Source organism: Cibotium barometz, chromosome 6, assembly GCF_041138505.1.
Source record: "Cibotium barometz isolate CiBa-2024 chromosome 6, ASM4113850v1, whole genome shotgun sequence".
Classification (NCBI taxonomy): Eukaryota; Viridiplantae; Streptophyta; class Polypodiopsida; order Cyatheales; family Cibotiaceae; genus Cibotium; species Cibotium barometz.
This window is the reverse complement of record NC_141051.1, coordinates 59,845,220-59,863,856: the sequence shown is the minus strand read 5'-3', so window position 1 is coordinate 59,863,856 and position 18,637 is coordinate 59,845,220. Positions and strand designations below refer to the sequence as shown.

The 18,637-nt window shown below is 45.0% G+C and overlaps 1 protein-coding gene across 1 annotated transcript in view; it reads right to left on the bottom strand.

Moving 5' to 3' along the window:
• LOC147637922 (Ubiquitin-like superfamily protein) overlaps positions 1–18,637 on the bottom strand; it is a 55,015-nt gene that overhangs the window by 11,014 nt on the left and 25,364 nt on the right. The window contains exons 2-3 of the mRNA XM_086799764.1: positions 10,678–10,783; positions 3,986–4,085 (exon numbers count right to left, since the gene is read on the bottom strand). Coding sequence (XP_086655890.1) covers positions 3,986–4,085; positions 10,678–10,783 — 206 coding nt within the window. The remainder of the gene's footprint in view (positions 1–3,985; positions 4,086–10,677; positions 10,784–18,637) is intronic.

The following is an 18,637-nucleotide window of genomic DNA, read 5'->3' as shown; positions in this document are numbered from 1 at the left end:
GGTGAGTGCGACCAGATAGCCCAGATGACTATTGATTAATACTCGGGTGGTCATAAGTGACCAAATGGCCCTGATTAACACTCGCGCAGTCCTCATGACCAAATGGCCCTGATCATTGATTGTTCGGAAGCCAGATAGCTCAGAACCGGTTTTCGATGAGACCAGGCATGACAATCCATGAATAGGAGGATCTTTACTTGTGCATTGCATACTGATGTATATTTGAATTTCTTGGATCTTGTGTGCTATGTATGATGCGTGGACAATGCTTGGATTTATGGCATGTGATAGTCCACTGGTCTCCAGACTACCTAGCCAGTACCTCGAATACCCCGTAGATGTGAATGATGCATACCTGTTTGTTGACTAGCTTTTGTCTAGTTTTTACAGGAGGTAAGTATAGATTTATTTTATCTAACACATGTCACAGGCCTTGAAGAAGTACCATCAAGAACAAAGCCATTGGTTAAAGAAAAGGCATAGAGATGTTGCTAGACGAGCAGATGACACCATAGATATGGGGAATGACATGATGCACAAGCTCACCAGATTGGGCCAGTACTTGGAACATATGAATATGCTTGGAACATTTCTATTCTGTAGTTGAGGACGACTCCGATATATAAGAGGGAGGGAATGTAACTATTTGGCCCTTCTAGCACTATTCACATGATGGAACCCTTGCCTGGACACTGGACAAGTAGAAGAAGGCATGTGAATAGGGACCATAAAGTTTGCTCATGGAAAAGCACCAATTTTGGTCAAAAAGCACAAAAAAGCAAAAAGTCAAACTGAGTTGATCAGGAGCCAGGAGCACCACTGGCAAGAGGAGATTGAACCAGACCAAAAAGCAAAAGGCCGCTTTTTCAAAAAGCAGCTCTAAGGCCAAAAAGCAAGGCCTTGAAGCCATAGTCACAAGGGACGGGGACGGAATGGGGGACGGCCATAAGTAGGGAACGGGGACGGGGGAGGGAACGGCACTCAAAAAATACTTTTTTTAAAAAAAATTCTACTCTACACTTATTCTACTTTGGAAGTACATCAAAATGAGTCAAATTTACACTAAAATGGTAAGCTTTTGAGTCATATTAATAATTGAGGCTTGAAAGTTGAGGGGGAGAGAGAGAGAGAGAGAGAGAGAGAGAGAGAGAGTCTAGAATCTAGATAGTAGGGCGGCGGCCCGCAGGCCTTGTGCGAGAGCCTAGAGGCTTGGAACTTGGAAGCTAGAAGAAGCTTGAAAGCTTGAGCCTTGAGAGTTGTGTGTGCTTGTAGCCTTGTAGAGGCTTGTTCTTATATAGATAGGCGAGAGAGAGAGAGGAAAACCTCAAGGGCAAGAGAGAGAGAGAGGGCCAAGCCTCAAAGGCTCAAGGCTCAAGGGCCAAGGCCCACGGCCAAGCCAACAGCCATAAACGGCTAGAAACGGCAAGCGCAACGGCCAAAAAACGGCGAGCGCAACGGCAAAAAAATAGCCAGAAAAAAACGCAACGGCTCTCTGCCGTCCCCCCACAGAGCCGTCCCCCACCGGCGTCCCCGTTCTTGCGGCGTCCCCGTCCCCGTTCCTTGTGAGTGACGCGTCGTGGGGGACGTCCGTCCGTCCCTGTCCGTCCCCGTCGTCGTTCCGTCCCGATTAGGCGTCCCGATTAGGCGTCCCCGCATTCCAAGCAGACGTCCCTTCCGTCCCCTGTGACTATGCTTGAAGCTAGAAAGGCAAAGCACAAGAACTTTGGGAAAAGCTGGCCATATTTGAATAATATTTATTGTATAAAGTGAAAATGACAAAAGCAAAGTAAAAGAAGAAAAGAAAAAGCCTGGACAGCTTTTTGGCAAAAAGCAGGACTTCCTCAGGTATAAAAGAAGCATGAATCCCTCTTGAGTACCATCATCATTACGGTGTCAAGAACATCATCGTCGATTGGCTGCTACTGTGCGCCATGCCGCCGCCCCACTGCCAGCTGCCATTTGCCGCCTGTTTGCACTGGTTGCTGCCGTCTGCGCCACCTCACCAGTGCGGCCGCCGCTTGCAACCAGCGCCGACCACCTGTCTAGCACCGTCTCCTGGGCTGCGCCACCCCCCTGTACTGCCTACACACTGCCTGTTTGCTGCCGACTGCACCTGTGCCAGCTAGCCGCCACCTGTGAGACTGGTTGCGCCACCTGTGCCACCCCCTGACGCAGCTGCTTTATTGCTGTTGTTCACCGCCTGTACCACCTCAACTGCTGTGTGCAGCTGCTGCTGCACCTGCCTTTGTGTGCTGCCAACACCACCACCTTGTACAGGTTCACAACTTACACTACAGGGGGAAATTGAAGGCAAATGCACACTTATGGCAGTGCTACGTGTGAACAGAACCTAACCAAGGGCACTTTTTTCCCCTTGCATATCTAGTGTGAAAGGACACTCTATCTATTGCTTTTGTACTTTGATATTATTAATGGATGTGATATACGTGGAAGGTTGTGCTCTGTCCATCTCCATCTCTATGTGGCTTTCCAATAGTGTATTTTTGCATCGGATTTGGTGGAGGGGGAAGAAGTGAAGCTTCACCGTCCATCCTTGCTGCCTCATTGGCTCGAATCTTCATGCATGTACCAATGCCAAACCCATCCAAGAAAAGCAAATGGGCTTCACTCAATTTGTACAGCCACCTCTTTCCAAACACAAAGTTGGTATTGAAATCTTTTTGCTCCACTGCTGCCACCAATAATCATTTTGAGTGAATTTCTTGTGCTGCTCTCTTTCAAGGAGAGACCCAGCCCTGAATGCCGAGTAAGAGCAAGAAAAGGGAAAGAAAAATTTGTAGAAAAAGGGAGAGATGGCTGAAAGCCTGAAAGAGAAAATGGGACTAAAGAAAAGAGAGATAAGGCTGCAAGAAAAGGGGGGGAATTTGCAAAAAAAATGAGGCTATTAGGGAGTCATGATTGTAGACAAGTTTACACATGACAGAATTGTAGGCTTTTGCTCGCAACAAGTACACAGTGCATTGGTTTTTGAAAATGTTACATTTTTTTGCTTCTCTATGGTTCACACGACCTCATGAATTCGGGCCTTTTTCTATTATTGATGATAAGGTTCTGAATAAGCGGTCATTTCTCAGACGCCCTGAAACATGAGAAACACACCATTTCTCAGGATGAGACATGTTTCTCTTCCAAAATGCATTTCTCATGTGCTGCCTGCTCATGGAAATGGCGTCTCTCACCTCTCAGGCTGCCATTTCTCACGTTTCCTGCTCAAGCAGCATCTGCTACTGGTTCTGCTTCCATGTTACATGATGTGCCATTCTATTTTATGAACCTGCTTTGTGAAGTCATATATGGTGCAGCCCTGACAAGACTCTATATCGCAAGTTCCAAGAACACTAGCCTCTTCATACATCATGCAGCTAGAGATTAAACTTTCCTATGCACCAGTTTAGTGCAATTAAAAAGAAGTGCAATAATTGCACATGTGCACTACGATGAGAGGCTTCACTTTGACATCAAAAGCATGGAGTAAGAAAATCCTTTTATTTAGCACTGAGAGCTGCACCATTAAGTTATACAGTATAACATTTATCACAAGCAGTTAGGGTGTTATAAGAAACGGGCAGCTTCCAAACGGGGGGCACTGGCACTATAACAAGAAGCATCATAAAACAATTAGAGAGTGCAGAAAGAAGCAACAAGATGCGAAAACAGCACTCTAAAGACCAAAGATAAGCCTAGCATGCTGTAGAAATTATGGGCATTGCAGATGATGTCAGTGAAGCAGTTCATGTAGCTTTGCACGATGATTTGGGGATCACGGGGCACACGACCAATCATAAGGACTTGTATTCCTCCCTAAAGCTTGTGGGAGGTGATGAAGATGGAGACAATGCCAAATAACTTGCAGCTCAGAGCTAGATAAACAATACATAAAAAAAGATATCATGATGCACTAGATTCCACTTTCCTTTCATTCTTTCATTCATATGCCGCCACTGAAGCACGAAATTCAGTTTACCTGACAATTGTTTCTTATACCATAGTCTTGTAGAGAGGCCAAATCATCAAGGAGCTTCTGATTCAAGTAGCACAAACAATAGTTTTTCCATACATGTCTCCTGCATCACGAGGGTATAAAGTCTTTTCAGAAAAAAAAAAAACTGTAAGACTATTAGTGCGATGAAAGTGTGAACAGAGAAATATATATATATATATACCTAGATGAATCCAGGAACATGCCCAAATTCACCTTTTAGGAACGTGCATGTTATATACTCATGGTAGTCAACCCACAAGACTATGAACAGTGGAAGATGTGCAAAACACACAATCATTCACAAGTGACAAGTGTGAACAGAGAAATATGCACAGTGGAAGACACAATCATTCACAAGTATCCTACTCTAAACTTGTACAAATAATGAATATTTACAATAAATGGACTGTACAACTAAAGTAATCGATTCCCAAAAGATGATCAACAGCTAATCTCAGCCCAAGCTGCAGATAAATGCTGCTGTTCAAGGCAAATGCTGAAAGAAAGAGCAAACACAGGTTGTAGGCAAAAGCACAAACTGTAGAAGGCTGAGAACAGTTGATTATTGCTGAAAATGAGATAAAAATAAGAGACTCTTGCTACAGCCAATAACCTCTAGCACATGCAAAATGAGATAAAAAGTTAGGTGAAGGGTGTGATCCCTTATATACCTCCTATATGTGCTGGTCGGCCAGCTGTAGCAGGCTGACAGCAGTCGTGAACATTAATATGCCATAAATAGCATAAAAAAGCTCATAAAATGTTGGAAAAAATCCTAAATAATATCTGCTAAAATACGCTAATGCAGGGTCTCATAAAATGACCAGTACAAGCATGAAAAGGTACATGTAGACCCTTTAGAGATGATATATATTCCAACACTTCCTCTTCAGCGTGAGAGGGGTGAAGAGATCAGCCACATTGTCCTTGGTAGAACAGTATAGGCCAGCTGAGGAAGTCCCAACTCGGTCCAGTCATGTACAAAATGATAATGCACCTCAATATGCTTGGATCGTCCCCGTATCACAGGATTCTAAGCTAGAGCAATAGCACTCTGAGAATCCGAGAAGATGGTACCTGGGGAAGTGTTGGCACCACACAAATGCTCCAGAATCTGATGAACAAAACCAGGAGGCCGCTCAACATAAACTTCATTCTCTAAATCTCCATTCAGAAAAGCGGATTTGACATCCATTTGGAACACAGGCCATTTGAAGTGTGCAGCCAAAGCCAAAACAATCTTGATGGTGGTATACCTAGCTGTAGGAGCAAATGTCTCATCAAAGTCTTCACCTACTTGCCTTCTAAGCATATCCTCGAGCAACAAGGCGGGCTTTGTACTTATCCAAAGTACCATCTACATGAAACTTGACTTTGAAAATCCATTTCAAGCTCATCGATCTCCTAGAGAGAACTCATGAGTGCATAATTCCCTGTGTGGAAGCCCGAGATGAACAACAAGGTCCAGGGGTGGTGGTAGAGATCTGGTTATGGAGCTGTGCATCAGTGAGACCAGAATCTCTAAAGAGTTTCTGAACCCACCGAGGTAGTTTAGCCTTCCTCTCAAAGCGTGAAGAAGAAGAAGATCCAACTACAGTAGAGGACTCATCTGATGCTGCTGGGAGGTGTGATGAAGTAAGCATTGGTGGGGGTAATCCCGCAATCAAAGCAGGACCCGTAGAGGGACTGGGAGCTACATCAACTGGCACTGGAGTTGTAGCAGGAGGAGGAGGAGGAGGAGGAGGAGGAGGAGTTGGATGTGGAAGAGGTATAAGATCACTAACATCGGCCGAGAATGGATCATCCAAAAAATCTGTAGATGCATCTGGTGGAGAGGAGTCGATGCCAAACAAGCTCTCATTAAATCGAGCATCACGGGAAATGATGATGTCATCAACCTCCGGATCCCATAAGGAGTACCCTTTGGATCTCAGACTGTAGCCTGTGAAGATCATTCTCTTTGACTTAGGTGCGAGTGTGGTCCTCTTCTGATCTGGGACATGCACAGAAGCAACACAACCAAAAACACGTAGATGAGAACAAAAGGCTTGTGTCCTATAAAAGCCTCCTCTGGAGTCATCCCCTCAACTGCTTTTGTGAGAGAGCAGTTAATGAGATAAACTGAGGTAGCCACACCTTCATCCCAAAAAGCAAGAGGGAGACTTGCAATGAGCTATCTCTTTTACGGTCCGGTTCTTCCATTCCACAACTCCATTTTGTTGAGGAGTGTAAGGAACTGTGGTCTGTCGTCAGTGAATGGCCTTTGGCGCAAGGAAATTATCAAATGGTATAAACTCGCCACCATTATCAATTCGGAGAAAAGAAATTTTACCCCAAACTGATTTCCACCATTGCTATCCAAGTCCTGAAACTGGCAAAAGCATCTGACTTGTGAGTCAGAAAACATACCCAAACTTTGCGAGCGAAATCATCCACAAGAAGAAGAAAATATCGGGCCTCTCCAAGAGACTCAACCTCCATGGGTCCAACAAGATCTGCACGTATAAGCTTCAATCTTCAGGTTGCTCAATGAGTGGCCTCCTCTAGAAATGTGTCTCGATGATGCTTGCCCATTATGTAGAATGAGCAGATGTGTGAAAGAGACCTGAGCTGAGGTAGTCCGTTGACAACCTGTTGAGAATGGAACTTTTGTAAGGCAGCAATGGGTACATGACCGAAGCGAGAATGCCACAGAAAAGTATCTCCCTCAGAAACCAAAGCCATTAAGGGAGAGAAGAGCTGATGAATATGTGAGTCAATGCGAGGGATCTAGGAAGAAAAGTTGGTGATCTTGTAGAGATCCCCCTCATGGACTCCGAACCTGTGACTGCCATGTATGCAACTTTGACAGATCCCTACTCTGAAACTTTGTCCTTGCCCTTATATTTGGTGTTGTCCTTGTCAGATGCTTTAGAAGCATCTTGGGCTTGATACTTGGTTTGGCTGCTCGAGAGTCATCACGACAAGCAAAGCAGTGAGCCTCAGTAGTATGACCTGCCCTGCCCCAGTAATTCATTGCTTTTGTCCTTGGACTCCTTTGAATCTTGTTCACCCTTGCCTTTGCCCTTGTCAGAGGCAACAAAAGCAGACTCTGACTTGCCTTTTCCGCAAAGCATGCACTTGTGTGGAGATAACTCACGACTTCCTCAACAAGCCCGAGCATCCAATATGCTTCTCAAAGCAAGGTCCACCAAGTGAGGTGTAGAGATAGCCATCCACACACCGGCTCCTTCCAGCAATAACTAAGTGTAGAAAGACCATGTATGATAGTTGGTTGTTGTAAGCTTCATGGAGTCACTAACTTGGGGAGGATTGTAGGATGGTATATGGGTAGGGGTGGGAGAAAGACCTAGATGAGAGAAACATAAAGAAGAAAGATTGGGAAGAGAAACCACTTGGGGGTAGGGGATCCTGGCAATGAAGGAGATGGAGTATCAACTAAATCTAGCGTAATGTCTGATGGTCAGTGAGAACTTCAAATTCTCGGCCATAAAGGAAATGTTCCCAGTGTTTCAAGGCTTGAATGACTACTAGGAGTTTCCGATCGTAGACCGAGTAATTCTTTTCTGCGGGCAATAACTTACAAGACATGTAAGCTACTGGATGGCCATTCTGTTGTAATACACCTCCAATTGCGATGTTACTCTACCAAGGTTAACAGAGAGGTCCCGTTGAGTGCAAAAGTCATGTAAGGCATCCCACTGTCTTTGAAGCCCCTCGGCTAAGTCTGAGAGGAGGACGATGTCATCTGCATAAAGTAGTATGGGGATCAATATGACTGCCAGTGTGGGACCAGCCCTGCCTAATCCGCCAATGAAGCTTGAGATCTCATCAATGTAGAGGCCGAAAAGAGTGGGTGATAGAGGGCAGCCCTGTTTCACCCCAATAGTGCTGAAAATCTCCTATTATGTACCTAGAAATCTCCTGTGATGTACCTCCTAGGGCTCTCGCTCGTCCGTTGATGGACTCATAGAGGGCGATGATGCTCCAAACCATGTTAGATGGGACTCCTATCTCCTATAGACGGTGTAGGAGGCGGGCTCGGGGTACAGTATCAAAAGCTTTGCGGAAATCCACAAAAGCAACAGTAAATCCTCTGATGTCGTGCTCTACCCTTCTCGATGATGGCAAAGAGGGTGAAGATGTGGTCAAGGGTAGCCTATCCTGAGGCTCTGGATCCCTGGCTCTCTGCAAATGAACTGAGCTCTGCCTCTAGCACTAATCCATATAGTTTGGCCAATGTGTAGCCAATCATGATCGTCTTGTAATTATTAGAATCAAGTGGATCTCTGGATTTGAGGATGGGGGTGATGGTGTTGGTGGACCAAGAGGGTGGAAATCCTTCACAAAGGGCTCTATTGAACATGTAGGCTAGTAGGGGCGCCAGGGTATCATCGGCATGCGAGATGTACTCAGCAGTGAGTCCCTCATGATCCTGGGCTCACCCATTGCGTAGTCTACGAATGGCCTTGAGGAGCATGCCCTTTGTGAAGAAGGTGGAGGTGGTGGGACGGGGATCTCGTGGTGGGGGTAGGGGACCAGGGTGGCTGATGGGGGATATGATAGAGGGAGCGTGCATAGGAGTGCTCAAAGAGAGAGACTATTGCATGACTCGATGATGTGATTGATGGATAGAAGTGACGTTCACTCACCAAGTACAATGCTTTTGTAGGCTTGCGGCCTTATCTTCTGACACACACAAATATCACACTCTAATAAGTGTATGCCGCAAGGCACACTTATCCACTTATAAGATTGTGTTTACACAATACTAGAACAATAACCCTTTTAGGGGCTGTTCACACACACACACACACACACACACACACACACACACACACACACACGAGACTCCGAATCCCAACATCACTCACCAATATACAGACATCCTTGTGCTGATTTCTATAATCACATCGATGAAGAGATGGTGTGTATGGAAGTAGCTGAATATTCTTCCTGCCAAATCATAGATTTTAGCTGAATATTCTTCCTACCAAATCATAGATTTTAGACGTTTCACACAATCATTTCACCAATCCAAAGGAGGAGGATCCCTCGACAGCACTTGGGCATCCGCATTCTTGAATAATTTTCCCTTAATGAGCAAATAAGTCATGGCCAAATCCGTGCAGTTAGCACCAATTAAGAAAAATGATGACACACCTAGTCTCTTCGAGAGTGCAGCAGAGGCTTGACGATCCCACACACCATTTCGTAATGAAGGTAATTAAGATCAAACCAAATTGGTGATAACGTTGGTCACAGAAAGACTGAATGGCTCAACAGATTACTACCACCCTTGTGAGTAGGTATAGGGCTGACCAGCGCTTTTAGAAGTTGAGCATGGCCACCCTCAATATGATGAACACCATCTTCTTCAAGCACTTGCAGGCCAGCAATTCGATGATGAGTTCACAAAAAAAGCCCTCCACAGGGTGCATGCAAACGCTCTTAAGAATCAGAGCAACAACACAGGATACAGATAATCGCTATGCATGGATGCACTTCATCACAAGCTGATCGGTATCAAGTATTAGCATTTATATATGAATCTAACCTCAACACACACCCTCACTCTCTCTCACTGAGATTGAAACACAACTGATGAATCATGCACCGCAGAAAGCGAAGAAGGCGACACTCTCAGATTGGCCACGTAGAATATTCTTATTTTTTTCTATTGAAAGTGCCACAAAAATTGTTTACAATTCATGCTCCTTTATAGAGCTTTCCAGTGGTCTCTTCCACCCCTAATCAAGCCCTCTAAAAACTCTTAACTTAGAAGCATACTAAATTAAGCTCACTGATGAAGGCTAGAAGACATAGTGGCCATGGACTATTTTTAAGTTAAGACCCGGCCATGGACTATTTTTAAGTTAAGACCCGGCCAAGTGTGAACACTAGCCATTTGTAATACACAATCATTCCCCTTGCAATAGAATACATGTGAGCTCTCCCTCTTCTCCATACTCTCTTGCTTGCTTGTGTTTTATTGGATTCATGCTTGCTAGATGGATGCTTGCTTGTTTGATTGTAGGTTTCTTAATGCATGAGCTTCTCTCGTCTATCCATCTCTTGTGAGTCGAAACCTGTGAGTGAGAAACAATGGGAAGACAATTTTCTTTCACAAGACTTTATTACGTCCTATCCTCAGATGAAGAACTCCACAAAGGTTAAAACTGGTTTTGATCACTTAGTTTTTTCAACAGCACGTGTCTCCCATTGGTCTTCAATAGCAGCGTCATTTATGGCCAGCAGCCCTTCACTTTGCAGTGATGGGTTCCCATCATCAGCCTACTTTTCTTCCGCCTGGAATTCAGTGACAAGAGACCTGCTATGCAAAAAGTAATTTGTATCTTCCTTATTGTAACACCCAACATGTTATGCATTGAAGAGGTCTTGAGCTCGCACCTGAAATTTTGGACCAAATGTGTTCCATTTCATATTTTAGTTTGGCATTGTGTAAGCTTATATGTAAGACAGAGCTTAGCATCATGTGCTTAAGCCTTTGGTTCGAATCCCTCAGAATTCCATTCAACACCAGTTACAAAAAGGCATACTCAATACAATCCAACACGCAATCATTTCAAAGCTCAACACATACAGACCCTACACAACAAACTAGAAAGAATAATACAACATTAGCACTAAAAAGGTAGGCGATGTGAATTTACCATGAAATATGTCGGTGGCCCAACTCTGCTTGCTCGAGTCCGGTTACTTTCTTTTCCACAACGATTTTTAAATCACACACACGTGCATTGTTTGGAACAGCTACATCTACAATGAACATTTGAAGACGTTAATATTACTCTCAGATGCAATAGAGATGTACCGCCACAAGACATGAACATTGCTGCACTGTACACCATTCAAGAGGAGGATGAGCTTTGACTCTCTTTATGTATCCATGGGATCACGTAGTACATGGGCCCGTTTTATTTGGCAGATGTTATTTTTTCCATGTTTCCGACATCCAGTTATTAATGGACATCCAGTTATTTTTGGCAGATGTTATTTTTTCCATGTTTCCGACATCCAGTTATTAATGGATCATATGTACTCATTTTCAATCTCATAGACCCTCTAGGTCTTTCATAGATGCAAGGTGAGACGGGAAGGACTTGTTGAGGGAACAACGCCTCCTCCTCAAGTTTAGAGATCCCAAATCATGGACTGCTTTTTTGGAAAAAAGAGTAGCTCTCAAAGTACCAAGATATACTTAGGGGATGACCTCACACCCTTGCAAGTGGAGCATAGAAAAGCTGGAATGGTTGAAGTCATGGAACCCCATGCAGAGAAGTGGGCGGTTTACCACCACGAGGAACATGGCTGTGTGGAATTGCAATGGAACTCTGTGGTCTGACTCAGGAGGTTTTACAGAGAAATTCACAGGCAGAGATATCAAAGCCCTGAGAGAGAGCTACCTGAGGTGTCTAGATATGCTTGGGCGTCAACCTTTAGAAGGCAAATCACGCACCATCAGGGGCTGCATGGTTCGGGAGGAGTAGCATGATTGCTTCGGCTTCATAGGCACAGGATGCTCACGGTGATTAAACGGGATGATGAGACCCAGTTTATGTGAATGCATTTAGCCAGGCCTGGCATGAGGTTGTACATTGCAATATGCTTGTTCCCACCTGAAAAATCGAATTATGCAGGCGCCTTGACGCCGAAAGGCGAGTCCCCATATACACTGCGTTTGCAAACATTGCAGAGTTTTCTCAACAAGGAGATGTTCTCTTGTTGGGTGATTTTAATGCACGAACAGTGAGGAAACAGATTCCGATGTATAATTTCCACAATGATGCCATCATGTTGTCCAAGATTGATCTCGATGAGATGGGTTTGCAACTCCCCTCTCAAGATAAAGCACATATCACACCATATGGGAGACACTTCCTAGAGATGGGAGCTGTCACGATTGTGATTAACTCTCTTAATCTCTCCTTAATTACTCCTTAATCCCTTATTAAACTGAAAGGACACCTGTGAAGGGTCACACCCTTACACATGGGTCACTATCAAAGGACATGTCTATTCATTAAAAGACACATCCCTAAGTCCAAAGGACATAACTGTTGACTCAAGAGCCACACCCCTTCCCAGGGATGTGTCTCTTCACTTGTACCCTTTCGGCCTCTATTTAAGAAAGGCCCCTGTCTCAATGCAAACAACTCAATCTTTCTTGCAGCATTTGTCTTTCTTGCAGCATTTGTCTTACGTTTATTAATTAAGTCTTAATCATGTTAATAAAGCTATAAAAGCTTTATAGTGATATCAGAGCAAAATTTTTTCCTACCCGTGGGTTGTGAAGCCCTCACCCTCTTCTCGGTGTTGTATGGAAGAAGCGGAGCGATGGTGGACTTGGCGTAAATCCTTGCTCATAGTGATGTAAAAAAAAAAGGGTTTCACACCCATACACACGTACCGTGTGTATTGCAGAGAGGGAACCCTTGCTGCATACCTGGACTACCCTCCCTCCCTGCTGCCGGTGGTGTTAGGCGTTCGTAGCATGGCAAGAATTTCCCCTCTCGCTGCCAAATATGGAACACCCCTCCCCCTCCTCGCTTCATTCGCTGCCGGCGTGAGCCCCTTGCGTTGATTCATGCAGATGCCGACCCTGCGCCCATCGTCGCCGAATAGCGACTGCCCGCCATCTCTTCGCTTTGCTGGCGGCACGAAGGGGCACACCTTTTCCCTCCAGTCGGCTACGCGATCCAGGCCGTCACCCTTACACCATTAAAAAAAACACAAATTTTATTACCTCATATTGACACGTGGGTCTCTCTCTAATTTAAAAAAAAAAAACAACGGGCGTGCGCTAGTGTGAACCGGCACCCCTTTCCGTTGGCGATTCGGCAGCCAGCACCCAACGGCCAGTGACCAGCGCTAAGGAAATAAAAAAAAAAAAAAGAGAACCCAACGGCCAGCGCGACCAGCGCTAAGAAAAAAAAGAGAGAGAACCCAAAGGCCAGACTAGCGCTGAGGGGGGGGGGGGGGGGGGGGGGGGGGGGGAAGAGAACCCAACGGCCAGCCCAACCAGCGCATTTAAAAAAAAAAACCATAAACTTACCTTACGGGTTCCTACGAAACGACGCCACCCTTGCGGCCGTTTTCAGCCACGCGCTCGCCGTCGCCTGCCTTGGTTGTGTGGGAGAAGGAAGAATTAGGGTTAGGTTAATGTGGGAGACATACACAGAGAAGCACAAGGGAGAGAGAGAGAGAGAGAGAGAGAGAGAGAGAGAGTTGTGGGGATAAGTCAACTCATGAGGCATGAGTGTGTGACTCCCCTATCACACATGTATATTGCACTAGTACACATAGTGCACTTAGTACATTAAAAGTACTAAGTGTACTATGTACTATAACTTATGGGCTTGTACACACTATAAGGGTGGGCATAGTGCCTTTACCCCAACAACCTCCCACTTAAAGGCAAAGTGCCCTTAAGTAAAGGAAAAGAAAAAATCAGCATGTACATGATAATATACAAGGCCATATCAAGGCTGAAACTGGCCTCATCCAATGCCCATCAAGTGTCTGCAATGAGCAAACCGCTCCGGAGACAAACTCTTAGTCAACAGATCAGCCGGGTTGTCATCCGTATGAATCTTAACAAGCTGAATTTGCTTGTTCTCTATCACCTCTCTGATGAAGTGATACTTCACATCCACATGCTTCGTCTTTGCATGAAAGACAGGGTTCTTTGCCAACTGGATGGCACTCTGACTATCACAATGCAACAATGGAATATCCCCTGTATAGCCCAAATCAACCACTAACCGAGATAGCCATAATGCCTCCTTGCAAGCCTCTGTGGCTGCAATATACTCGGCCTCTGTAGTAGATAAGGCTGTGCACTTCTGCATCCTGGATATCCATGACACAGCACCTCCTGTGAATGTAAATACATAACCGGTAGTAGACTTCCGGTTATCTGGATGACCGGCATAATCCGAATCCGTGTAACCATGCACTAATGCATCCTGTTTGCCAAAACATATGCACATATCCTGTGTGCCCTTCAGGTATCTCATGACACCTTTCACTGCTTCCCAATGCTTCTTGCCAGGGTTGGCCATGTATCTAGAAACCACTCCCACTGCAAATGCAATGTCCGGCCTAGTAGCAACCATGGCATACATGAGACTGCCACAAGCTGAAGCATACGGAATCTTGGCCATATCAGCTCTGTCTCTATCTGACTGTGGGCTGTCCATAGCACTGAGTTTCACATATGGAGGCAAAGGAGTACTAGTCTTCTTCCCCCCGTCCATATTGAACCTCTGCAAGACTTTGCCAATGTATTCCTTCTGAGACAAATACAACACATGCTGATTTCTGTCCCGAAGTATCCGCATACCCAAAATGTGATTTGCATCACCCAAATCCTTCATATCAAAGGTTTGATGCAAGCCTCTGCTTCAAGGCATCCATTATCTTTTGCCATATCTGGCTGTCCATTTGGACCATTTTCAGCACCATTTAAGGGCTGGTTTTCCTGCTGTAATGGCTGATTTACAGCCCTTTGTTGTTGTCCATGATGTCCATCATCATCAAAGATGACTCTGCCAGGCTCCTGTTGCCTTGCAGGCTCCTTATACATGCATGTTTCATAAAAAATGACATCATTGCTGCGTATGATCTTTCTGTTCACGGGATCCCAAAGTCTATACCCCATTTCACCTTTGTCACCATATCCTAGGAATATGCATTTGTGAGACTTAGGATCAAGTTTGGTGCGCATTTCCCTGCGTATGTGCACGTACGCAACGCAACCAAACACTCTCAAGTGCTTGTATGACGGAGGCTTCCCTCTCCATACTTCCTCTGGCACTTTCCCACCAAGCCTCGTGTTAGGTGACCTGTTTATAAGATGAACGGCTGTCATAACAGCTTCAGCCCAAAAACCATGAGGTAATACAGCATGTGACAACATAGAACGGACCTTCTCATGAATGGTCCTGTTCATCCTCTTTGCTGTCCCGTTTTGTGGAGGATCATAAGGAGTAGAGAGCTCCCTCTTGATGCCTTTAGCATCACAAAAGTCCTGAAACTGTTTGGACATATACTCTCCACCATTGTCGGAACGCAAAGCCTTCAGTGTTTTGCCAGTTTGATTCTCAACAAGAGCAACAAACTTCTCAAACACTGAGAATGTATCACTCTTCAAACGAAGAGGATAAACCCACACCTTGCGTGTGGCATCATCAATGAAAGACACAAAATATTTTGCCCCTCCCAAAGAAAGCTGAGGCATCTCACATACATCTGTATGCACAAGCTCTAACTGAGCATCTTTCTGTCCAAGAGCTTTCTTGTGGGGGCACTGTAGTTGCCTACCATATATACAATGCTCACAAAATTGAAAACTTGAAAACTTTAGAGAAGGCACGTAACCCAAACGAGACAATTGCTCCATTCCACTCATGTGTCCCAACCGGCTATGCCACATAGAAATTTCCGGCAGCTCGGTTGCATTTACATTAGCATGGTGACAAACACCTGCATGCATGAAGTAAAGAGTGTCCACCTTAGAGCCTCTGGCAACAACCAGTGAGCCCTTACTAATTTTCCACTTTCCACTACCAAATGTGGTAACATAATCAGCATCATCAAGCTGTCCAGTAGAAAGCAGGTTCTTCTTGATCTCAGGCACATGCCTGACATCATGGAGCATAAGCTGTGAGCCATCTGAAAACACAAGCCTCACATCACCTCTGCCAAGAATCTTGCATGCATGGTTATCACCCAAATAAACCACTCCTTCATTGCCAGCAGTATACCTGACAAACAAGTCTCTACAACCTGTGACATGAAAGGAGGCACCTGAATCAATGATCCATGAGTGCATACCATGACCACCTGTAAGAAGTGAATGGGCATCAAGTGAAGACGTAAATAGGACCTCATCCTCACTGCCACCTGCATGTGACACATTGATTTCTTCAATCTTGACTCCACTTTTGCCCTTTGGCTTTACATCTTTGGCTTCATCTTTCTCTTTGTCTTTGCCTTTTCCCTTTTCTTTTTGATCATTTTTCCATTTGTAGCATTGCTTTTTAATGTGTCCCTTCTTGCCACAATAATGGCATTCCAAATCCTTTTTGGAGCGAGACTTGCTCCTTCCCCTTTCTTGGCTTTTTCCCCTTTGCTAGGATCTCCCACGTGCATTCATTGCATTGGACTTTCCAACAGAGTTGTTTTTCCTGTTCATCTCTTCTTGAAGAAGAGCACCCTCAACATCTGCATATGACAGCATAGCATGCGAATTGCTAGTGGCTGTCCTGAATGTGTCCCAACTCTCTGGCAAAGTGCATAACAAAAAAGTGGCTTTGAACTCATCGTCCAGTGCCAACTTTTGATTAATGACCTGGCTGACAATACCATTAAACTCATTTAGATGGGCTGTCATAGACGCCCCTTCCTTCATCTGAAGACCTATGAGTTTCTTTAACCAATACACTTTGCTTGAGGCACTTTGTTGGCCATACAAGTCCTGCAATCTCTGCCACATTCCCCAAGCTGTCTTCTCTTCACGAATGCTGAAAAGTAATGAGTCTGACACAGACAACATGATAGTAGATCTTGCCAGCTCATCCATATCTTCCCACTCTTCAGCAGTAAGAGAAGTGGGCATTACACCCCTTTCTTTGATAGGCTTGTGCTGCTTTTTCTGGAGCAACACATTGTAGCACTGGGTTTGCCAAATATCATAATTATGCGAGCCTTCAAGCTTCTTGATGTGAAGCAATGAAGAGCTCTCACCTGTGGTTGCCATAGCAAAATGCAACCTGTCAATGCCTGACTCCCTGCAAAATGTGCAAACACTGCACCAAAAGCACACAAAGTGCTCACAGTTATTCTCCCAAGCTTTATCTCCCACTGCGGAAGCAAGAATGCAACTTTTCTCCCACTTTATGTGATGAAATCACCAAAATCTGGTTGCTGCAGATTTTGGACAGCACCTTAAATGTGCTCTGTTGCCCTTCCAAAGTACTGTACAGCAGTACCAAGTGCTCACCAATGATGTACCAAACCTGTACCGGCAAGTACAGCAGCTGAAATTGAACCTTTTGGTCACTCAAAACAGTGTACAGCCATGCCAAAACATGCACAAAGTTGTGCCAAATCTGTACCAGCAGGTACAGTAGCAATAAATGCTCTCCTGGCTGTCCAAATGAGTAAAAATCAGACTTTTACAGTCCCGAACACTGCATAAAACAGTCCTGAACAGAAATTGGGCAAAAGCCCCTTGACTGCAAGCTGATTTTTTGAGGATTCAAGGCATAAATGTCTTGCCTGCTGCTTTGCCAAGCTCAACAAGCATACAAACTTGAAAAGCCCCTTGATTTAAGATCAATTTTTGATCATACATGGTACATTGAAGCACATGAAGGCATCTAGAGTGTTCACGATGCTTCCCCTTGGCCACATATATATCAAAATAATGAAAGCCCCTTGATTTACAGGCACATTGAGTGCTTGTAAGGCATCAACACATTATCCACAGCATCAAATGCGATCGCCTGCATGCAAATCAACCAAATCGGCACAAAAGCCCCTTGATTTGCACTGCAATTTGCTGCAATTTTGCCCAAATGTGCGATTTTTCACATCATACAGCATGTATGAGTGCTTAATTGCACAATTACATCAAAAGCCCTAAATTTCGACATCCAATTTCCTGCAAATTGATCCTGATTTGGCCAATTTCTTGCAAATTGATCTTGATTGTGACCAATTTCACCCAATTTTGCCAATTTTGCTCAAAAATTGAGCAATTGGGCACCTGTACCTGCTCAATTGATTACTGTACTTGCTCAATTGCAAATCCCAAAAAAAAAATTGAGGCAAATACCTTGTAATTTCTGATTTTTCTTTTTGTTGCAGGAAAGGGTGCAGAAAGGGGAACTCCTCAGGCGTGAGTATCCTCAAAGAGAGCAGCCCAAGACATGGGCACAGAGAGATGTTGCTTCACGGCCAAGGCAAGTGTATCGACGAACATGACCTTCTTGCTAGGAAAGTCGACTTGTGGGTGAAGGTGAAAGGAAAGTCGTGGAGGACAGCTCCCATCCTCAGACATTTACACGAGGTAAAATGCGACTATAAAGACTTAGTAAGAGAGCGCGTGAGGGAAGATGTCATAGTACAGCGAGCTACCGTGGCACGTCAGAAGGCGGCAGCTTTGTCTGCGAGGTCGATCTGAGAGGCGATCCGGTCGAGCTGGCCTTTGACGCTCATATCGATGAGGCGAGAGCCGTCCTTGCCGAAGCGGACGATGAAGCCGGCAATGATTCAACGGCTGCTGCCTTCGCCACCTCCGCCTAGTAGCCTTACGCCTTGTGGCTAAGGCTCGACTAACGCCGCGTTCGCCTCTCTGCTGAAGGAGAAAAGGCTGCCCTCGACTCCTTCTCTTTCCGCCCACCTGCCTGCGAATGGTTCAACACACGCAGCAAATGAATTCCAGTTGAATTCCAGCGATGCAGCACTTGAGAACAAAACCCTAAAACCAGGGCTCTGATACCAGTTGTGTGGGAGAAGGAAGAATTAGGGTTAGGTTAATGTGGGAGACATACACAGAGAAGCACAAGAGAGAGAGAGAGAGAGTTGTGGGGATAAGTCAACTCA